Raw genomic sequence first — 19,546 nt, 5'->3', positions numbered from 1 at the left:
CTGGCTCTTGTGGCTCATTAATTAAAACTTGAACTTTGTAAGAATGCTCTTTGCAATCCATATTGGTTTACGAATTCAAACCAGTTTGGTTTTGAATGGAAGAGAAATCAGATGAACAGGTAATTAGTGCAACAAAAATAGTACATAATGAGTTACAGTGATTTATATTTCATTGGAGAATCAAAAAAACCTGAATCAACCCATAAATCAAGCATAATTGGCAAGGCCTGCCTTTGTGGAGAGGTTTTCTTTAGCCGTCTCTGATGGTCTGCATTTAAATTCATCTTATGTGATGTTACAAGAATTAGTCTTTGAACTATCTGTAGATTAAGTATATAATTTTTATGCTTTAAGCAATTGGTTTCCATTGAGAATATTGAATTTCCAGAATATTTTTCTTTTGCACATTTGCATTTGTAAATAGCTATATCTCTTCACTTGACAAATTATTAGAAAAATAACAAAGGGTGTAGATGTTTCTCTGGATATCGAGGGTCTTTATCCTGAGGTTTTTGGAAACCTAAAAGGCAATTAGTTCACTTAACAGGCCCTGTGCTGGTAAGTAAGGATTTGAGTTCTCAATGCTTTCCTTTGTTTTTCATAATTGCCTTTATTAAAAGGCACAGCTTTCTTTTACTAATACTTTTTGAGGCTATTCATTTGAATTTGTTAATGATCCTCATTTCTTTTAAAGTATCCTGGTAGAGTTAATATATGAATATCACTAGAGGACAATAGGCAATACCCTCCGGACCAAAGATTATTTTGTTAGCATAAACTTATTTGGTTCTAATCCTCTAAATATTTGTCTATGTACTTAACTTTATTTAGCATTCCCAAGGAATTCTTGTATCTGATGCTATTTCTTAGTGTCTGCAGAGCAACTGCCACTATGTTTGCAGTAAGATGCTCCCTTCAGAAGAAAGCTATTGAACTATGGTTCTGGTTGGAAACAGAATTGAGGTTTCAGCAAAAGTGGGAGCTGAATGTGAGGCTAAAATACACTTGTAATTACTGAAACTGTAGATTCATACTACTACTCATGAATACCACATAATCTTCCAATAATACTAGGGGCTATATTTCAATGCTTAAGAAAACAAATTTAAATTTCTTCTCTAATGCAGTTTCCTGTGGTCATGGTATAAAAACATGAACAGATTCAGGCAGTGTTTGTCAAGTTCATGAAAGTGAAGTCTTTATCCCAGTTTTCAGAATCGGATCACATAGAGGGAAATCATAATCAGACATCCTCTTTGTAAAACATCTCCACCAAAGACACTAATCTACCTGTTATGCTAAAAAATCCATAACTTTTAAAATATAAAACAGTTGAGGATTTAGATGTAGCCAAGAGCCTCAAAAGTAAGGCTGATCTCTAAACCTTTCAAAGTTTTAAGGCTGCCTAGATTTTAGATCCCAATATCCTCTCCACAATTTAGGGTTAATTGCCTTTTCAAATACTGTAGAAGAGACTTCGACTTCAGAATATGTGTTTAGAAACTTCAGGCTTCACATTTAGTAAGTGTCAGCTCAAGTTTGTTTTGCCATCATACTACTAAAAAGAAGTTAACAACAAAGGAAAATAAAACCATTTTCTATTTTTTCGATACATAACCTTTTCCGTGTGGTGAGATTAAAAGGGTAAACAATCCTTTTGGATATGCTGCAGGAGAAAACATAAAAAGGATCAAGTTCCCGTGCTTTTGACTGGGTTAGTTCCCCCCCACCCCACCTCGGTTTTTAAACATGTCCTTGCACACTGATATTCTTCAAATCTTATTTTGATAGTGAGATTCAATTCATGCTTTTATACTCCTGCTCTCATCATTCCCTCAATAACTCAGGGGTTCAGACTAGAATTCAAATTCACAAATTAGATGCTGTGTTGTTAGTCTAGCAATTTAGAACAGAGCGGCTCCAGAATCCGAAATGTAGCACTGAGCAAAAGGCTTCATTGATCATAAGGAGTTGCTAAAACAAGTTCTGTGTAGCAGAACTTTTTCTCTGTCTCTTCCTCACCTACCCCCAAATTTACAAGCAGCTGCTGTACATTCTAAGCAAGAGGAATTTTTGTTTGTGACTTACTTTGAAGTTTAGAAATATAGGCTTTTGTTTAAATTGGGGAAATATGATATTTGATAGAGCAATTTATAATCTATTCAAATATGAATCAAATACTAAATATTTCACCTTCAGCAAGGCATAAAGTATTTTAGAATCCCATGCTGCTGTTGAAATTATAGTTTTGCCTTTCTCTAAAGAGCCTTAATGGTAAGTCATTTATGGTATGGTTTATTGGTTCAAATTGAAATGATATTTAGATACAAATGAAGCACTAGGGGAAACTGTCATACCCGCATACAGTGGCCATCAATGTCTTAAGAATTCCATCAATAAGAGCAGAGGAGGTTTAAAGCTCAAAGAGCAATTAATATTAAACAACTATTGAGGGAGAATTAGCACTTAGCATTCATATGAAACAATTTCATACTAAGAAATTGCTCAAATTGTATCACATGAATCGCTCTTGGTGACATGATATTTCTTAATTTTTCCAAAAAGCCAGACTGCCTTTTTTTTCCTTTTATGTCCTTAGTGTGCAAAGAGAATTGCAAGGTGCAGATACTGACTTGAAGGGAGGGGCATCTGCATTTTCTCCACTTCCTTCACTTGGGCTGAACAGAGGATGTGGCTAGTCAGAACTGTACTGAAGATATTTGCCTGGAGCAGGAAAACCCTACATCTCAGACATGCTGTTAAGAACAGCAATGAGGCTGCTCTTCCTCTGGCCCTGTTCAGAAAAACATGAGTTCCTAATGTCATTTGAATCAGCCCCTCTGTGCTGACTGACCATATGGTAAGAGAGGAAAGACTGGGGAGATACTATTTTTAACTATTTTCTTCATCATAGAATCCTATGATTAGCTGTATAGAACAAGTAATTTATGTGATAGTTCTTGCCTGTGGAAAAGTTACGAATGCAGACATTTGTATATTTTTTCCATTTGTTAATATTACAGTTTCAATATGATCCATTATATTGCACTATGGTATTTGCTCTCTGGACTGATTGTTTGGAATAAGTGCCCAGCAGCAGCACCTACCAATCTAACAATTTATGTTCCCTGTCCATCAAAGTAAGATAAAATTGCACAGCAAATGAACGATAAAAGAAAGATTGTAGTTCTGTTCTCCACATTGAAGGAGTGGCATAGAGAATTCTCTTTTGAGGGCAGAAAGCAAGGCAGGAAAAATGACATTTGGTAACTGCATATTAGTATTTCCAAACTAGCAAGAGAAAAATCTTACTTTTTAGCTTTCTTAAGAACCACATGGACCAGTTTTCAAGTCCAACAGTTTTTATGAAAATATCTATGCCTGACTTACAAGTGACACAACGGAACCCAGCAAAAAGCTGTGCTGGATGCATTAGTCCAGAATTTCAGGACTAATGTTGGGTTATAATTTTGTGCCCCATCCTAATTGCTTCTCCCAGTCAGTCCTGGTATTGTCTTTTTCTAGCACTTTAAATATTTTTCTGGAAATAGGATTTCTTGTAACCTAACTGGGCACTTGCTTGTTTCTATCCTATTGTTGATCTGCTTCAGCTCCTAAGGTGCTCTGTCTCTTGATTGCCAGGAGCACTGTAACCAGAATACCGCTGTAACTGTAAAGCTCTGAGGCGTGCAGAATGCAGAGTATGATACTCGATGCTTCCCTAAACAACAGGATCACACTGATCGAACTTCTTCCATGAAGAGCTGACTGAATTTGGCAGAAACAGCGTCGGCAAAACAAGCAGACACAGTTTGGAGACTCTGGCATCAGAACTACATGTTTTTAGAACCCATACATGATGAAAGAATAATTTTACAGAGGGTCAATAGACAGATTTTCATTAAGTCTCTGAGCCTTAAGCTATATTAAATTTAGATACAGTAACTTATCCCTCTAGTAATATATTAGCTCAGAGTCTTAGACTGAATTTCTTCACATCCTGTTTGAGCTAGGGACATTGCCAGTTGATATCTTGTTAGTATTTTGACATACTGTAAGAAATTGCTCTCACAAGGTACCCACTTCTTTTCACTGCTGTAACTTACTGCTGCCATACACACCTTAACCAATAATTTTGTCTTGTTTATACCATGCAAAGAGACACATGAGCTGTGGTTCAGCACTTAATCTACTGATTCTGTGTTGAAGGTGGTAAGTTTCAGCAGAAAGGAGCTATTGGTACTGAAATAGCTTTTGTTTCCAAAGCTCTTGGTGGATAGCATAAGAATGCAAGTGCACAGCTGTCTTGGCTCTGAGAACTAGAGATGCTATCTTGTTAAACTGTGGTAATTTGATTATATTCAGTCATGTGTCTCAGACATTCTGCTATATGAGAATCCAGCTCCATGTCTAAAGACACCTCTACTGAGGTTTTCGTGAATTTCAATAGGTATGGAAGAGGAGAAAGGCTAGAAGGCATCTGTTTTATAGCTCACACTTGAGTTCCAAAGTGGAAGAAGGGAGATTAGTGTGGCAGAGGATATTTGTTAGATGACTTCATTATCTTAAGGTAAGGTTTTTGAACTCAAGCTGGCATCATGAGTGACAGAAGTACCGCTTTGAGCCCGTTGTTAGAACTCATAATTATTCACTTATACGCATGTGTATATGTGCATAAAAATACATAAGCAGTGAAAGTATTCTGTAGCCTTTGCTGACAAACCATCACATAGAGATACTCAGCTGTAATTATAAAATGTCTCTCAGTGTTTTCTATTGTAAGACATGCAGTGTTACCTTCAAAATGAAGTAAAACTCATGCAGGAGTTATGGCAGATGTATCAGCAAAACTGAGATTATTTGAATTGGTATCACTTTTATGATTGGTGTCACTTTTACGAATGATTAAGAAGATTTAAATATTAAAAAATATTTATTCATTGAAACTTCTTCAGACTGTGGCTGGTTGTCAGCAAGCAAAGGGCATGAAAAGGCAGACTAACTATAATGTGGACAAAGAGAGCAGCAGGAAAGCATCTGATAATCGTAGAATCAAGAATCATTTGAGCTAGTTGATCACAAATGCATCTGGATGAGTATAAGCCAGCATGGCTGGGCAGACAGTCCAAAGAAACTAGGTGATGTTGTTTAATGAGAGATCAATGACAAGATATGTGTTGTGGAATCTAAAATTGTGTCTAGGAATTGTGCTATGGCTCCTACTGGGATCGTTATGACTTGACTGTAGGTTATCTGTGGACATTTAATATCATGGAAAAGGGTTCTAATAATTGTAACCCCTCTGTACATCTCCCTTGTTTTCTGTATGCGCAGTTTGCCTGTTAGAAGCTGCTATTCCACACACAAGTTAACAGACGTTGCCAGCAAAAAGCTTTAAAAAACTTAAGAAGAACGTGCATTTGTATGAGGTCTCTGGTCTATTGTTTCAAGGAAATGAAATGAATAGGAAATTAAATAATCACAACAGTTGTTTATTGCTTCAAAAGAACAAAGTGCAGGCTCTTCCATGGAAGAAAAACCTAAGACAAGTGTGGGTTTACAATCTTATGCTCATATGTCTGAGGTATGTTTTGTTTCACTTTGTTGTGTTACCATTGTATAAAAGAGGGCATTGCAACATGAAAAATGGGGAACACAAGGAAGCAATTCTTTCCTGCTGTTTCCACTTTGTGTGATTTTTTTAACACCTTTGTTGGAGACCAAATGTCTGGTGTGAGTCAGTCAGGATTCCTCCCAGGCACTTTGGTAAAGCATTTCCAGTTTCCTGTTGCAGTTTGCTGCTTACATACAAGTTAAGGTAAAATTAAAAAAAAAAAAAAATAAAATGTAGCAACTGCTATCATCTTGTGTTTCACCTGGTGAATATCAAAACAGCAGGGTCTCTGTGGTGTTTGTAGGAAGAGAAGACTTTTACACAGGTGCTGTACTCTCTCAAATTGTCCCCACTTTTAGCAAACTCCCGCTAAACTTAGCGCTGTTATAATTTTGAATAATATTAGGAGAAAGCAGTAAAAAAGTAGTTATTGTTTGCCACAAGTCTGTTGTGCAGAGTTCTGCCATACTGGAGAACAGCAAATGTGGAAGTGTTCCTTTTGAGCGTGACAGGTTTGGCCAGTCCAAGCCAGCCTCCCGCTACAGGACTGGGTGCTGCCAGCCCCCAAGCCATGGGTCAGCCCTGTCCCACCACAGCCTTTGGTGGCTTGCTGGGATGCTCTGCAAGAAAATCTATTTTTTCCTGCCTTCACCCCACCAGGGTTAGCCCTTGGGAGGGAGAGGAGGTGTTTTGCTGTGGGTGCAGCACGAAGGGCTGGCCTCAGGAGCACGGATCCTGGCGGAGGCAGTTAGGTGGAGCGGGTTTTCCTGCAATTGTAGGGGAGATTTTCCTGTTGTGTTTCAGCCACAAGTGTCTTGCAGTTGCAGACACAGCCAGCGCTGCCACAGGATTACTTGGGCAGCGGTGGGGTCTCCTGCCTGTCCCAGCTGGGCTGCTGGTGGTTTCTGAAGGGTCAGCGTGGTCCCTGTCTCCGCAGCAATGGTTCCCACAGAAGATGTAGGGCGGGATCCAGCGGTGGGTATGCGGCTGGGTGGCTTTGTGGGAGTGGAGCAGATGCATATGTGTACGCTTGCCATTGCAAGTAATTTAGGAAGTATTTTATAATGTGTTTAGCAGTCTAGGGAGGAGTTGAGGTTTGCTCTGTTGCTGTGATTAATTATCTTTTTGGTACTGGAAAGTCTGGAAAAAATGGAACATTTTTCATCTTGTGTTTTCAAACAAGGACTTATTGTCTTGTTAGTTGTCATAAAACCAGTTAGAGAGATAAAGGGGCATTTGCATCTGCATAGTATTAACAACATCTGGAACATTATAATTCTGTTTTTCAAATAACAGATGAAGGCTGAGATACATGTTTACATCAGAAAAAAATGAAAAAATACAATTATTCCCTGATGCCTGCTTCATCCTTGCGCAAAGTCTTTAAAATTCCATTTATTCATTTGTAAATGATGAAGTTACATAACCTAAAGCAGTGACACATTTCAAGGTTTCAAGTATGATGGCTGAGAGGTGATGTTTTTTCAAAGGATGTGCGTTTGGCACCGGTATATTCAGACTGATAGTCTGGTCACTACGGTTATTTGTATGCAAATTCTATATCCACAAAAGCCCACAAAATGCAGCATACATTTAGGAGAATCAGCAGCATGTATAGCTCATAGGTACAGAATCATCATGCAATTTTCAAGCAACTGTATTTCAAGCAATACAGTTGTCCCAGGATAAGATGACATTCAGTGATGTTTGAAAGTAGGTATTTAGGAAGCTGCTGGAAGAAAAAGCTGGAAGCTGTGCAGATGCATATCAGTAACTTTCTGAAGTGCTACTCTAGTTATTACAGTAACACTGACCTGCTTGCCAGCTGAAAGGAAATGTATAATTTAGTTCTATTTATTTTGAGATAAACTGTGAGACTTTTTTGATGAAGAACATCTAAAGGGATATAATTATTAAGCTATTGTTTTCTCTTTCCTTTCTCTCCTAAAAGCTACTAAGCTATTTTTTGAGTGATATTAAGAGCCTTTTATTTGAGAGGCTTATTGGTATCAATACAGTAATTCAGAAGCAGAACTATCCAAATCCAGAAAAATCCCTGTTCAGTGGTGTCAGCTGGAAAGACACTCTGGGATCATTCTCTTGCAACTCAGCTCAGTTTTCTGTGTTTCCTCGTGGGTTTTTAACTAGAGAACAATATAAATTAAACATATTTGAAGATATTTATTGGAAGCAAATTTGGCTAAACGAGTGATTGTTGAGCACATAAGAATGAAAAATAATAGATGTTAGATTCTCTATTATCTCTTTTTAAAGCTCAAGAGCACTGGAAAGAGTGGTTAGTTTCTACAACAACTAACAAGTTGTTACTTGTCAGTTGATGTAGTCTTAATTTCTTAGATTCTTAAGTTCCTTTCATACCTGGAATAAAATAAACAGATCTAGAAGACACAGATCATTTAATACTAAAGAAAATCTCATGTAGTCTAAATCAGATGTCTGTAGAGATGGCCATATCTTTCCATTGATTTCCAAGGGACCCTATAGAGACCTGTTCAGATGAAAGCCACCATTTGCATTTAGGAACCACTATGCAGCAAGAGAGAAGGATTGCATTCTTATATTTTTTCACTTAGTGAGTAGCTAACAGGTACTTGCAGATTTCTGTTCTGGTCTGCCAAGCTGAAGAATGCTCCTAAAAATCCTTCTGCTAATGGTGAACAGGAGCCTGGTACCCCAAGCTGTGGTGGCAGAAACGTGATCATGGTGGCCCCAGTGACACCAGTAAGACAGGAAATGTCCCCACTCCTCTCAGAGCAGGACTCGGGGTCTGGTAAGGGCCTGGGTGAAGATTCTCCTTCCTAATGGAGTAGTCTTTCTGCTGATATGCATTTTATTATTTTCAGACCCAGGAAGCCTGAGTTGGGTGTTTCCTCCACCGATGAGAGGTTTCTTCAGGGATCTAAAACAGATAACCTCCAGAGCACAGATATGATTTGCTACTTATCTTCCATCTTTGCATGGTTCAAAGCTAATTTCCCTTTCTAGTGACCTGATTAAAATCTTGAGTTTTAAATACACCAATGATATTAGGGAGTTCAGTGTACTGAGAGTACAGCAGGCATAAATTAGAAGGAGCTCTTCAGTGTTAGACAGTAGGGTGGGTTTTTTTGTTTGTTTGTTTATTTGCAATATCCAGTATCTCTTTATATTCTTTGTAAATCTGCAGAGTAGAACTCTGCAGGAATGAAAATGTATTCATACCTTTAAACAAATATTTTATAGGCTTTTTTGAGGATTGTGTATGAGGGCTAGGGAACAGAACAGTGAGAGGTTAACACTGTATTTTGTAATGTGATTATAAATATAAGGAGCTTTAGTTCATAAAAAATACATCTTGCAGGTAGTTTAAGTTCAGGGCCCTGTGTGGTGGGGTGAGGTCACATCTTTATATCTGTACCAGTTCCCGGGAATTATTGCTGTTATTTTAAGTGTTCTCTCTGATAAGAAAGCAGACCCAAATAAGAAATATATCTCGTAGATAAGAAAGCATAAGAATAGCAGGCTATCCTTCTGTGAGAAATTAAAATGTGATTATCTAGGTGAAGATGGTGATTTTAAACTTTAGTACCCATGATTCCCTTTCCTTAGCTGTGGGGAAGGAATTCATAGAACAACTCGGTGGGAAGAGAGTGCAATAATTTATTTCTGCCATCTCTGAAATCTCTCAGTAGTTTAACAGCTACAGAGTTTCCAAGCTGCTCTAACATATCTGTGTGTGACCCATCATGACTAGAAGGAATGTGTTGGAACATATAATTTCTGAGTATTTCTGTTGCTGTATAGTCTATGTTAAAAATCAGGGTGTACTGTGGCACCTAAGGCATTACACAAGATGGGGAAACATGGGAGATTTCCAGCTCTACCCTGCAACCAAAGCATTATGAAAACTGGTGGGTTTGGGCGGGTAAAATTATTTTACCTTCTTTTGTTTTGGAGTGGCATCTATATTGAGGAAGCTGTTAGCTTGAAATGAGTGAGGAAAAAATAATGGTGTGGTACATAGCAATTTGTCCCCTTTGGTAAGTTTTTGAGGTCGCTCCAGTTGTTTTCCATGCTACCAGTATCAGACCAAGACATAAACTTGATATTTGTTCCTATACAGCAATGATATACCCTTGAATAAATATAATTTTCTCAAATGAAGAGTGCAAATTTAGTTGAAGAGATTTTTGAAACAGACCCTCAACCATAAATTTAATTGGAGCTCAGTGCTGATTCACATGTGCTAAAGATTAAACAATTCATTGCTTTCCTTCCCCTGAAGAAATTTGAGGAAATGTTAAATCTTGTATCTAAAGAATGTAAACATACAGAAGTTGCAAGAAAATAAAAAATAAAGACCAAAAAGCATCCCAAGTGTATAGGAGTATAGGTTTATATGCACATCTAATATTGTATCTAATATATTACTATATATAATAATAAATCAGCAATTTATTGATTGCTTTGGGATTTACAGGACAAGACTTTTTTTTTGTAGTGTTAGTTTTTGAGCCTTAGTTACTGTTTCGTCTCCCATGAGCAGGAACATATGATGTCGTGCCAAAAACCTTAATTCTGTGAGATGTTCTTGTCTCACTGAATAACATAACAGGATTCATCTTTTCGAAAATATATTCTCCTACTAGTATATGTTTCAACCAGAAAGGGATGTTGTCAAGGCTTTATAACACTGCAAGCAGCATAGCAGGTGTGCTTTTCCTGTATTGATATCATTTAAATGTTGCAAACAACTATCTCAACATTATGGAAACACTGCATGTAACTTCTAGACAAGGCAGATGATCATTCTTCTGTCAATGAAAATGTATTAATAGGATGAATTAGTAATTTTCTTTCATGCTGGTCATTTGTTTTTGCGTATCAGGAGCTATTGAACAGACACTATCCTTTGAATATTTATTAATTCTTACTGCTTTGATAAAAGCCAGTGGGAAAACAAGTATTTGCTTGCTTCAGAGTGTATGCAGCTTGCTTTCTGTATTGCTACAGAAGTTTCCATTAAACATTTCTAAAAAAAGAACTGATGTTGGATTATTAGTTCCTTTTGCGCTACTGACACAAACCATTATTTACATGAATATCTCACTAGCTGTGCTGTTGGCAATTGCCACAAGCTTGAATATCTGTGCTGCAGAAGGTAAGATCTGTAATAGACTAGGGAACACCTAGGCTATGCAGGAGTTCATTGGTTTGATCGCATTTGAAATGTTGATTGAATGGGCTGTGGAACAATCGCGTTCACTTGTTGGAAAGAAAAGTTGTTCCCCAGATAATTTTGTGTATATCCTAGACAATGATAGAAAATAGAATTTTTTTTTTTTCCCACTGCTAACAGAAGAAATAGAAAGCTGGAGTTTTTTAATAGCCTATAGCAGATTTATCACAAGAACAAAAGATAATAATTTCACTTTTATTATGCACTTAACAGGAAAATGTTGTGCCTTTGAAGACTACAGCTCTCTATTGTGGTAGTAACCTGCTTAAGCATTCCATAGATTACTCAGGAATAGTGTGAGTACTGACTGCAATTCCCCTTGTACCATAAACCTAGGATACATACATGTATGGACATATACATGTAAGCATAACTCATTGCATTTCATACTTACATACTTTTATTTTGTATTACATTTCTTTTCATAGTCTCATTTTAATAAATTTCATTTGCTAGCTGAAAAAGTTGCCAAGTGTTTTCAACAAAAACACTTAGTTTTCAGGCGTTCAATCTTTAAATTAGCCAGTGGTCTTATGTCCATCCTGAATATGAGTTTGAAGGACCAGTACTGAAATGGCCTTACTGTAGCAGCCATTCCATAGTAGTCTTAACACAGTAAATTGTTAGAAAATATGACTAGGAAAAATGCTATTCAAGTCTGCTTAGGCATATTTTGGCTATAATTCACCAAACCACTGCAAACTGTGATTTTACCAGAGTGAATTTTCAAGGAACTTTGGAACACATCACAATTTCAACTCTTTTGCCCAGTGCTACTTGTTAGTAAGATGCTTAAAATTTCTAGAATGGCCTACAGCCGCTTCCTCCTACAACAGGATTGAGTTCACTACAATTGAAATGAAACAGCTTTATTCATGACATGAGCTCCACCTTTACAAAAGTAGATGGTGAGGTTTTATAGGACATGGTTTTCCTCTGCTTTTCCACTCCTGGTAGATTCTGTTCTCACCTGTCCTGAAGATTGTAGGACCAGCTGGACTAGAAGAAGAGCAGGAGACATTGTGTGACATGCTAAAACACTGCCTGCTAACTTTATTGTAGTAGCTAGGAATTTATTCAGTGTGGGGAGAATTCTGTAGTGTTTTACTGACCAAAAGTGATCTCAGTATACTAGAATTTTTGACACATTCATTTATAAGTGTAGTTTAATACTTGTGGTGAGTTGACCCTGGCTGGATGCCAAGTGCTGACCAAAGCTGCTCTGTTACTCCCCTCCTCAGCTGAGCAAGGGAGAATAAATACAATGAAAGGCTGATGGGTCAAGGTAAGGACACAGAGATCACTCACCAGCTACTGTCATAGGCAAAACAAATCTATCTTGGAAAATTAATTTAACTTTTTACCAGTGAAATCAGAATCAGATAATGAGAAATAAAATACCTTCTCCTCCACCCCTTCTTCCCAGGCTTAATTTCACTTCTGATTTTTCTGCCTTGTTCTCCCTAGCAGCAGTGGAAGATGGGGAATGGGGGTTGCAGTCAGTACATCACACATTGGTTTTGCCACTCCTTCCTCCTCAGATGGAGAACTCTTCACACTCTTCACCTGCTCTGGTGTGCGGCCCATCCCATAGGAGACAGCAGTTCCTACAAGAACTTTTGCAACATGAGTCTTCTCCACAGAGTGCATTTCTTCATAAACTCTCCAGTGCGGGTCCCTTCCACAATATGCAGTCCTTCAGGAACAGCTGTTCCAACACAGGTCCCTCACAGGGTCACAAATCCTGCCAGGAATCTGCTCCAGCATAGACTTCCCACAGGATCACAGACTCCTTCTGGCATTCACATGTTCTGGTGTGAAGTCCTGCAAGGGCTGCAGGTGGATCCCAGCTCCACCATGAACGACTGCAGAGGGACAGCCTGTCTCGTCATGGTTTTCACCATGGGTTTGTGTGTAAAAATTCACATTGCCAGAGCTTTATGTCCAGAAACAAGACAGAAGTGTCCTGTAACTTAATTAATGAACAAAGGCCATAAGGAATTTCTCCATGGGGTTTCTCAAATTGTTGGAGGACATAGACTCATTTTCAGCCCAATTTTCCTGGCCACATCACCTTTCCTCATTGGCTAAGGCACTTGGAAGGTGTAGACTTCCCAATTCACCTATTTTATATTCCCCTTAATGTGCATACACAAACACACACACGCCCTTTGAATAAAATAGCTCTACTGAATCTTTGTTCTTCTCAAAGTTCAGAAATTTAGCACGACCTTGGCTAAGCAGCTTTCCATATCAACTAGTAGCATTTTCTGAAACTCATGATTTCTCCTGTTTCTTCCCTACCTACAAGTGCCTGGGCCCTATCTACAAGCAGATTCACACCATCTGCTTGTAAAGGCACATTCAGCTTATTCCTTTCTGGTTGCAGGGATATCTGCACCTGGAGCACCTCCTCCTTATTCACAGTCTGTGTTATCTGCAGAGCTGTTTCTCTCACATTCTCTCTTCTTCTCTGGTTGCAATTGCTTCTCTGCAATAACTTTTTTTTCCCTTCCTAAATCTGTTATCTCAGAAGTTATCCCAGTTGCTGCTGGGCTATGTCTTGGCAAATGAAGGTGTTAATGCCGCCTACAAAATATGTCATGTTTGTAAGCAGAGGTACAGAGATGCTAATTCCACTAGTGTAAGTAGAATCTTGCAATGAACTAGATTGATGTTGGGATTTTATTTAGTGCATATTTACAATATACTGCATAACTAATCATTATGTTCCTGGGGCGATATCATAAACTCAAAGTTACTCGAGTATATTTTTGTTGTTTAAATAACATTTGTTTTGACAATCTCTTTTATTTTGATATCTGCTCTTAAAATTACCTCCTGTGGGTAGAAAAATAACTCTTGTCATTTCAATGACATTTTGGTAATATAATTTTCTGCCAGTAATTCCATATTTTTGCAAATAGGAAATTGCGTACTTGAAATTCCTTGATTCCTTTCTGCATCTGGAGGGTATGTGCATCTCAATTTTTGAGCTAGGCTGAATATGGAATACAACCATATGCATCCACAAACAATGCATATTGTGTTTCTGCCTAATCTTACAGTTTTCTGTAGCTATGGATTCTCTACCATTCTCAACGAAGAAAGAAAAACCCAAACTCAGTATGAAGCCTTAAGGCAAGGGCCAATGCATTTGAAAGATTTTGTAGCTGGATCATCAGCACACTGATCTGTACTTTAGGCACCTACTTAAAAGTGAAAGCAGAAATTAAATGGATTCGAGTAATCATTTGTTTGTCCAGAAAATGCAGCCTGTCTTTGGTGAGTGGCTCTCAAAGGATTTATTATTCAGTCCTAGATGTGCTGTGTTTTGACTTATTTGCAACTGAAAAAGAAAATGGGGAAATGTAATTTTTTTGGTTTCTATCACTGTGCTCAGCTTTGTTTACCTTGGAAGATCGGTTCTTATTCCAAGACATTTGCAGTCTGAGATCAGATTTTGGCACCCTTGCTCATACTGAATAGCATTAGTTAGGGCTCAGCTGCTGCTCATTCAGGTCAGATAGATTAGAGTTAGTCATCAGTTGAGACGGTGGTATTTGTGTAGAGCCCTGATGGTGATTCAAACATCTTTCTATGAGACAGTGATGCAAATGTTTTTCTGCTGCTTCTAGCTGTTTAACTATACATCTCTTTTATATGAGTACCATAAAAAAAGCCTTTGGTTGTAAAAAAGGTGCTTTAGGAAGGAAACGGAATGAATGAAACTGTTTGGCACATGGAGGAGGAGAAGGAATTTTGTACAGAAAGATTATCATTGAAGAAAGCCCTGTATTCTGAATGTGGTCCTGAGAAGCAAACCTTAAAGGCTGGCAGGTTTTCATAGGGCTGCCAATAGATGAGAAATGATTAGTTTGTCTTTTTAAACATTGTCTCCTGCCAAACCCAAATCCCCTTCTCCCTTTTCCTGTGCAGTACTCAGCCTGCAGGATAAGAGGATGATGAGGTAGACAGTTGTGGTGTGGAAGGGATTCAAACAATGTGAATGAGATTTTGATCTTCTGGGACTTCTGTAAGACAGAGAATGAAGAGGAGAAAAGACAAACTGGTCTTCATTTGCAGGAAAGGCTTTAATCTCTTCTGTGCTGTATGGCTATGGCTGAGAGGGGAGTTGTCTTCCTGCTTATATTAAATTTCCAGACATTTAATTTTGACCAGATGCACCGTGCAATTATGGCAGCTGATGGATAGCTATAAATGAATTAGTCTTTGGCAAGCTGAACTTTATTTCAAAAAAGATCAGCATCAGGGAAGATACAGGAAAGCAAATTTTGTGATGGGGTCAGTGCATTTTTTAAATGCTCAGATTTCTTGGCAGAATAAAAGGACGCATTAGTGCAAAGCGGCAAAGTATCCTCATTTCTAGGCATACCTCTGGAAAAGACGCCTTGCTGCTCTTCCCACACAGCAAGGAGGACTAAATACCAACAGTGAAGTCTGAACCTTGCCTCTGTTAGCTGAACTTTCCTTTTTGCTTTGGATGGGGTTATAGGTAGCATTCCTGTCACTGCCACCATGCTCCCCACACTAATTGTCATGAAGTACAGAAGATTCAAGCCTGCTTGGTTCCCAAGGCTGCTAATGAGCCCTGAGCTTTTCTCACCCTTAATGAATCAAGGTTTGTTTGTGGGGGATTCTTGTCCTTCTGTCTTTTTCCCTGGTCAGGGGAGGAGTCAAGAGTTCACACAACTGAACAATGACTTTACAGTGTAAAGATGATGCAGCTGTGCCATCTGAAGCCATCCTCAGTTATGAGCAACAAAGCTTAAATAGATTGTACTGTGAAGAGGTACAGCTCTGTGAGTGTGAAGCATAGCTTTTGTTTCTGCTTCACTGACCTGTCTGCTTGCAGCAGTGACGGGCCCTTGACAGGAGCTTAGGCAGGGAGAGTCGCGTAGGGCGACTCTTTCAAAACCATTCTCTGTAACACTGAGCACAGGAAAAGAAACAAAATTAAGTTGCAGTTGATCTCTGATGGGGGTGTACCGCTGCCTTCTCCAGAAAATCCCATGCCCTCCATTCAAAAATTGTTGATTCTAGTCCAAATCCACTTCAGGGGTTTAATAAGGTCACTAAAGCAAGCCATAGCTCGTATGTTTTAGTGGTAGAGAGTACTCATACAAAAGTGGATACTTACACAAACTCCTCCAAGCAAATTACACATTTCACTATCCTACTGTCTAGAAGCTTTTCTTGTATTAGAGGTTGGGATCATCACTAATTTGGGCTAAGCTACTTTTGGCATGTACCTAATTAATCTTCATTTAGGCATTTCAGTTACAACACTGTGTGCTCCTGTGGCTATATTAATCTTACTACAAACATGTATGTGATATACTTTTGGGCATTTTTATGCAGGTAGATATGCCTAAAATAAAAAATATAGGTGCACATAAATACGGCTGCATGTGTTATTGAAATACATGGGAGTATATATGATATATATCATACATATATGTAGAATATCACGTGCTAGAAACACTATTCTGTGTGTTTAAATCCATATATATATATTTGCAGAAATAAACACAGACATGTAGTCTAAATGCAGTGCTATTGCTATAGTAGCAGGTGAAAATTTCAATCTGATAAAATAACTCAACGCTAATAGAGATTTTAAATTTATCAGTTATAATACTCTGGACTAATCCTTGCACAATGCCATACAAAATTGAAGGAGGTTTTTTTAAAGTTTTACTAATAGATGAGTGAAGCCAAAAGCAGCATCTGCAAAAGAAATCTTATTTTGCTGTAATAGACTTTTGAAGTTCATCATTTTGGGTTTTAATAATGCACAGAAACATCTCCTATTTTCCTTGGTTGCATGAAAGAGAAAGGGAAAGACAAAATAATGAAGAACATTTGGGTTTTTTCATTCTTAAGTGAACAGAAGGTGGGGAAGGGGGGAAAATAAAACAGTTTAAATACCTTGATGTGTGTATGTGCAGGTTCAAAACTTTTGATTGCTCTCCCGCCCGGCATGGTGGGTTGGTAGACCAGGGAGCAGTGGCGAAAGTTGACAACCCCCCATGGCTGACCCCTCATGTTTTCTCTTGCCTAATCGAATTTTACATGTGTTTCCAGATAGCTGATCAGCTTCCCTGGATTTCGCTGACGCCACAGGAAAGCTTTGCCTGAAGATGGAAACACTGGAGTCAGAACTGACCTGCCCTATCTGTCTGGAGCTGTTTGAAGACCCGCTGCTGCTGCCTTGCGCTCACAGCCTCTGCTTCAACTGCGCGCACCGCATCCTTGTCTCCCACTGCGCCACCAACGAGCCGGTGGAGTCTATCACCGCCTTCCAGTGCCCGACCTGCCGCTATGTCATCACCCTCAGCCAGCGCGGTCTAGACGGGCTCAAGCGCAACGTCACCCTGCAGAACATCATCGACAGGTTTCAGAAAGCCTCCGTCAGTGGGCCCAATTCCCCCAGCGAGACCCGCCGGGAGCGGGCATTTGATAACAACAGCATGTCGTCCTGCGAGAAGGTCCTCTGCCAGTTCTGCGACCAGGACCCTGCCCAGGAGGCGGTGAAAACCTGCGTTACCTGCGAGGTATCCTACTGCGAGGAGTGCCTGAAAGCCACTCACCCCAATAAGAAGCCATTCACTGGCCACCGTCTCATCGAGCCTATCCCAGACTCTCACATCAGGGGATTAATGTGCTTGGAGCATGAGGACGAGAAAGTTAACATGTACTGTGTGACTGATGACCAGTTAATTTGTGCCTTGTGTAAACTGGTCGGGCGACACCGTGACCATCAGGTGGCAGCTTTAAGTGACCGCTATGACAAGCTAAAGGTCAGTGTTACCTATCAGATTTTTTAGCCAAGCAGTGTGTGGTTGGGAAGGAAAATATCCTTTGGTTGCATGCTAAAGTCCTCATTCCGGCCATAGTTGGGAAAAGCAGGTGTGTGATTGCTAATCATATGAGATACACAGAGATCTGTATGTGTGTTTGCTCACCATGTAAAAGGTGCCAGATTTTACTTAAGAAAAAATTCCTCACTTGTGTTTGGGTTTCTCTAAACCCATCATAAAGAATATGCAGTGTAAAGTACTGTTCAGGTGAATTTTCTTACCTACCTGCATCTGGCAAGGTTTCGCGCTGACTACACATACACAGACTGAAATGTCATACATTCTTTGCACATGCTTTGCTGTTGATAATTTTTCATTAGGTTGCTTTCATTGTGAAAAGCCCTTCACATCACCACGAACAGGAGATGCATTTATCTGTGCTGGCTTCAGGGATGCCAGCTGCCCATCCAGCCAGGGAAGCTGAACGCCGGCTCTGCTCCTCCCGCACTGCCTCCCACCAGGCTCACAGGCAGTGCAATCCTAGAAACAAAGCCAAAATTGTTTCTGATCTTGCAGCATTCCCAGGGTTCTGAAAGCTTTTGGGACATCTACTACAAGGTAGCTGGGATGCTCCTGCAGCCTGGCTCTCTGCAGGACACTCTGGGCAAGGTGGCAGTGGGCAGCCAGGTCTCAGAGTGCTCTGGAGGCTCGCCAGGCTGCCAGCAGAGGTAGAGCTCCTGCTGAACATTGAGGCCAAGGCACCTACCTGGGTGTACACATCTCTCATGCTGATTCCTGTGCTGCTGTAGAAGCAAGGCAGGAATTAGGCATCCCCCACTTTCCTCCACCCACTCCCTCCACATGGTCTGCATGTGCCTGTGTGCAGCTGTGGGTGAAATTTTTAAACATGGACTGCAATTCAGAAACCACAAACATGGAGAGAAAGGTTTATCTGCCAGCCTCCCCAAACAGAATTTTGAATGTGGAAAAGACACTGAATTATAGGTTTAACTAACTTAAATACTTTCAGATTAAAGTATGTGGCTGCATTCATGTCTATGATAACTTTAGGTGCTCACTGGTGAAATCTGCACACACATTCTCTGCAGGTTGTGCACCCTTATGCTATGCAAACATGCACATCGTATTCATATTAACATAATGAAAGACACTTTACCTGGACTTCATAACTTCCTTTCATCTCTTAAAGACTTTTTTATTTACCAAAGAGTTGTTATTTTTGCTTTTTTTTTTTCCTGAACTAATTTGTAATTTTAATAGTTTTGTTGTTGATAACATTAGCGTGGGCCATAAGGTGAATAGCTGCCTGGATTTACTGTGCTTCTTTATTAATCCTGAGAGTTTACATCCTTAACAGGTGCTACTATTTAGTGGCATAACAACATATTGATTACCAGCTTTATACCAGTAGGAATACACTACTTAACATGAAGGACATTCAACATTACATACTGGATAAGCATATTTTTGATGATGTGAAAAAAAAGGAGTAAACATTTCTTGGTCTTGTTGTACATAGATAATGCAAGTCTTGAAAGAAGACCTTAAAAGGCCTGTCTTCTCCCTTGTGATCTTTAACTCAATACTGTTGATAGGAAGAAAATGAATGTATTTTTTGCATTATTTGTATCTTTCTGTGCGAAGATGACTAAACAAGTTCTGAAGCTCAAAAAGACAAATAAAATTCACGTTGGATGTCACCCAGCTTAGCTAAACTAAGAGTAAGGCAACTGAAGTTCTAAGCCTACTAAAGTTCTTTACATCAGCCACTTTGAAGACTAAGTACTAATTTCATGGTTAGTGTAGACTTGAACCAAATAACTCTCATCTTAGAATGACAACTCCTAG

General features: G+C 39.2%; 1 protein-coding gene across 11 annotated transcripts in view; it reads left to right on the top strand.

Moving 5' to 3' along the window:
• Positions 1–19,546, top strand: part of MID1 (midline 1) — a 244,413-nt gene that overhangs the window by 123,969 nt on the left and 100,898 nt on the right. For 9 of the 11 annotated variants that reach the window (XM_072933817.1, XM_072933827.1, XM_072933829.1 and 6 more), the window contains exon 2: positions 16,962–17,677. In XM_072933817.1, coding sequence (XP_072789918.1) covers positions 17,018–17,677 — 660 coding nt within the window. In that variant the 5' untranslated portion in view covers positions 16,962–17,017. Of the gene's footprint in view, positions 1–5,900; positions 6,590–16,961; positions 17,678–19,546 lie in introns of those variants that run through there. The other 2 variants (XM_072933810.1, XM_030280741.4) reach the window with 2 other exon arrangements.

The sequence above is a fragment of the Taeniopygia guttata genome, chromosome 1 (assembly GCF_048771995.1).
Source record: "Taeniopygia guttata chromosome 1, bTaeGut7.mat, whole genome shotgun sequence".
In the NCBI taxonomy this organism is placed as follows: Eukaryota; Metazoa; Chordata; class Aves; order Passeriformes; family Estrildidae; genus Taeniopygia; species Taeniopygia guttata.
The sequence above is the reverse complement of the archived record's forward strand: the minus strand, read 5'-3'. Positions and strand labels throughout refer to the sequence as shown.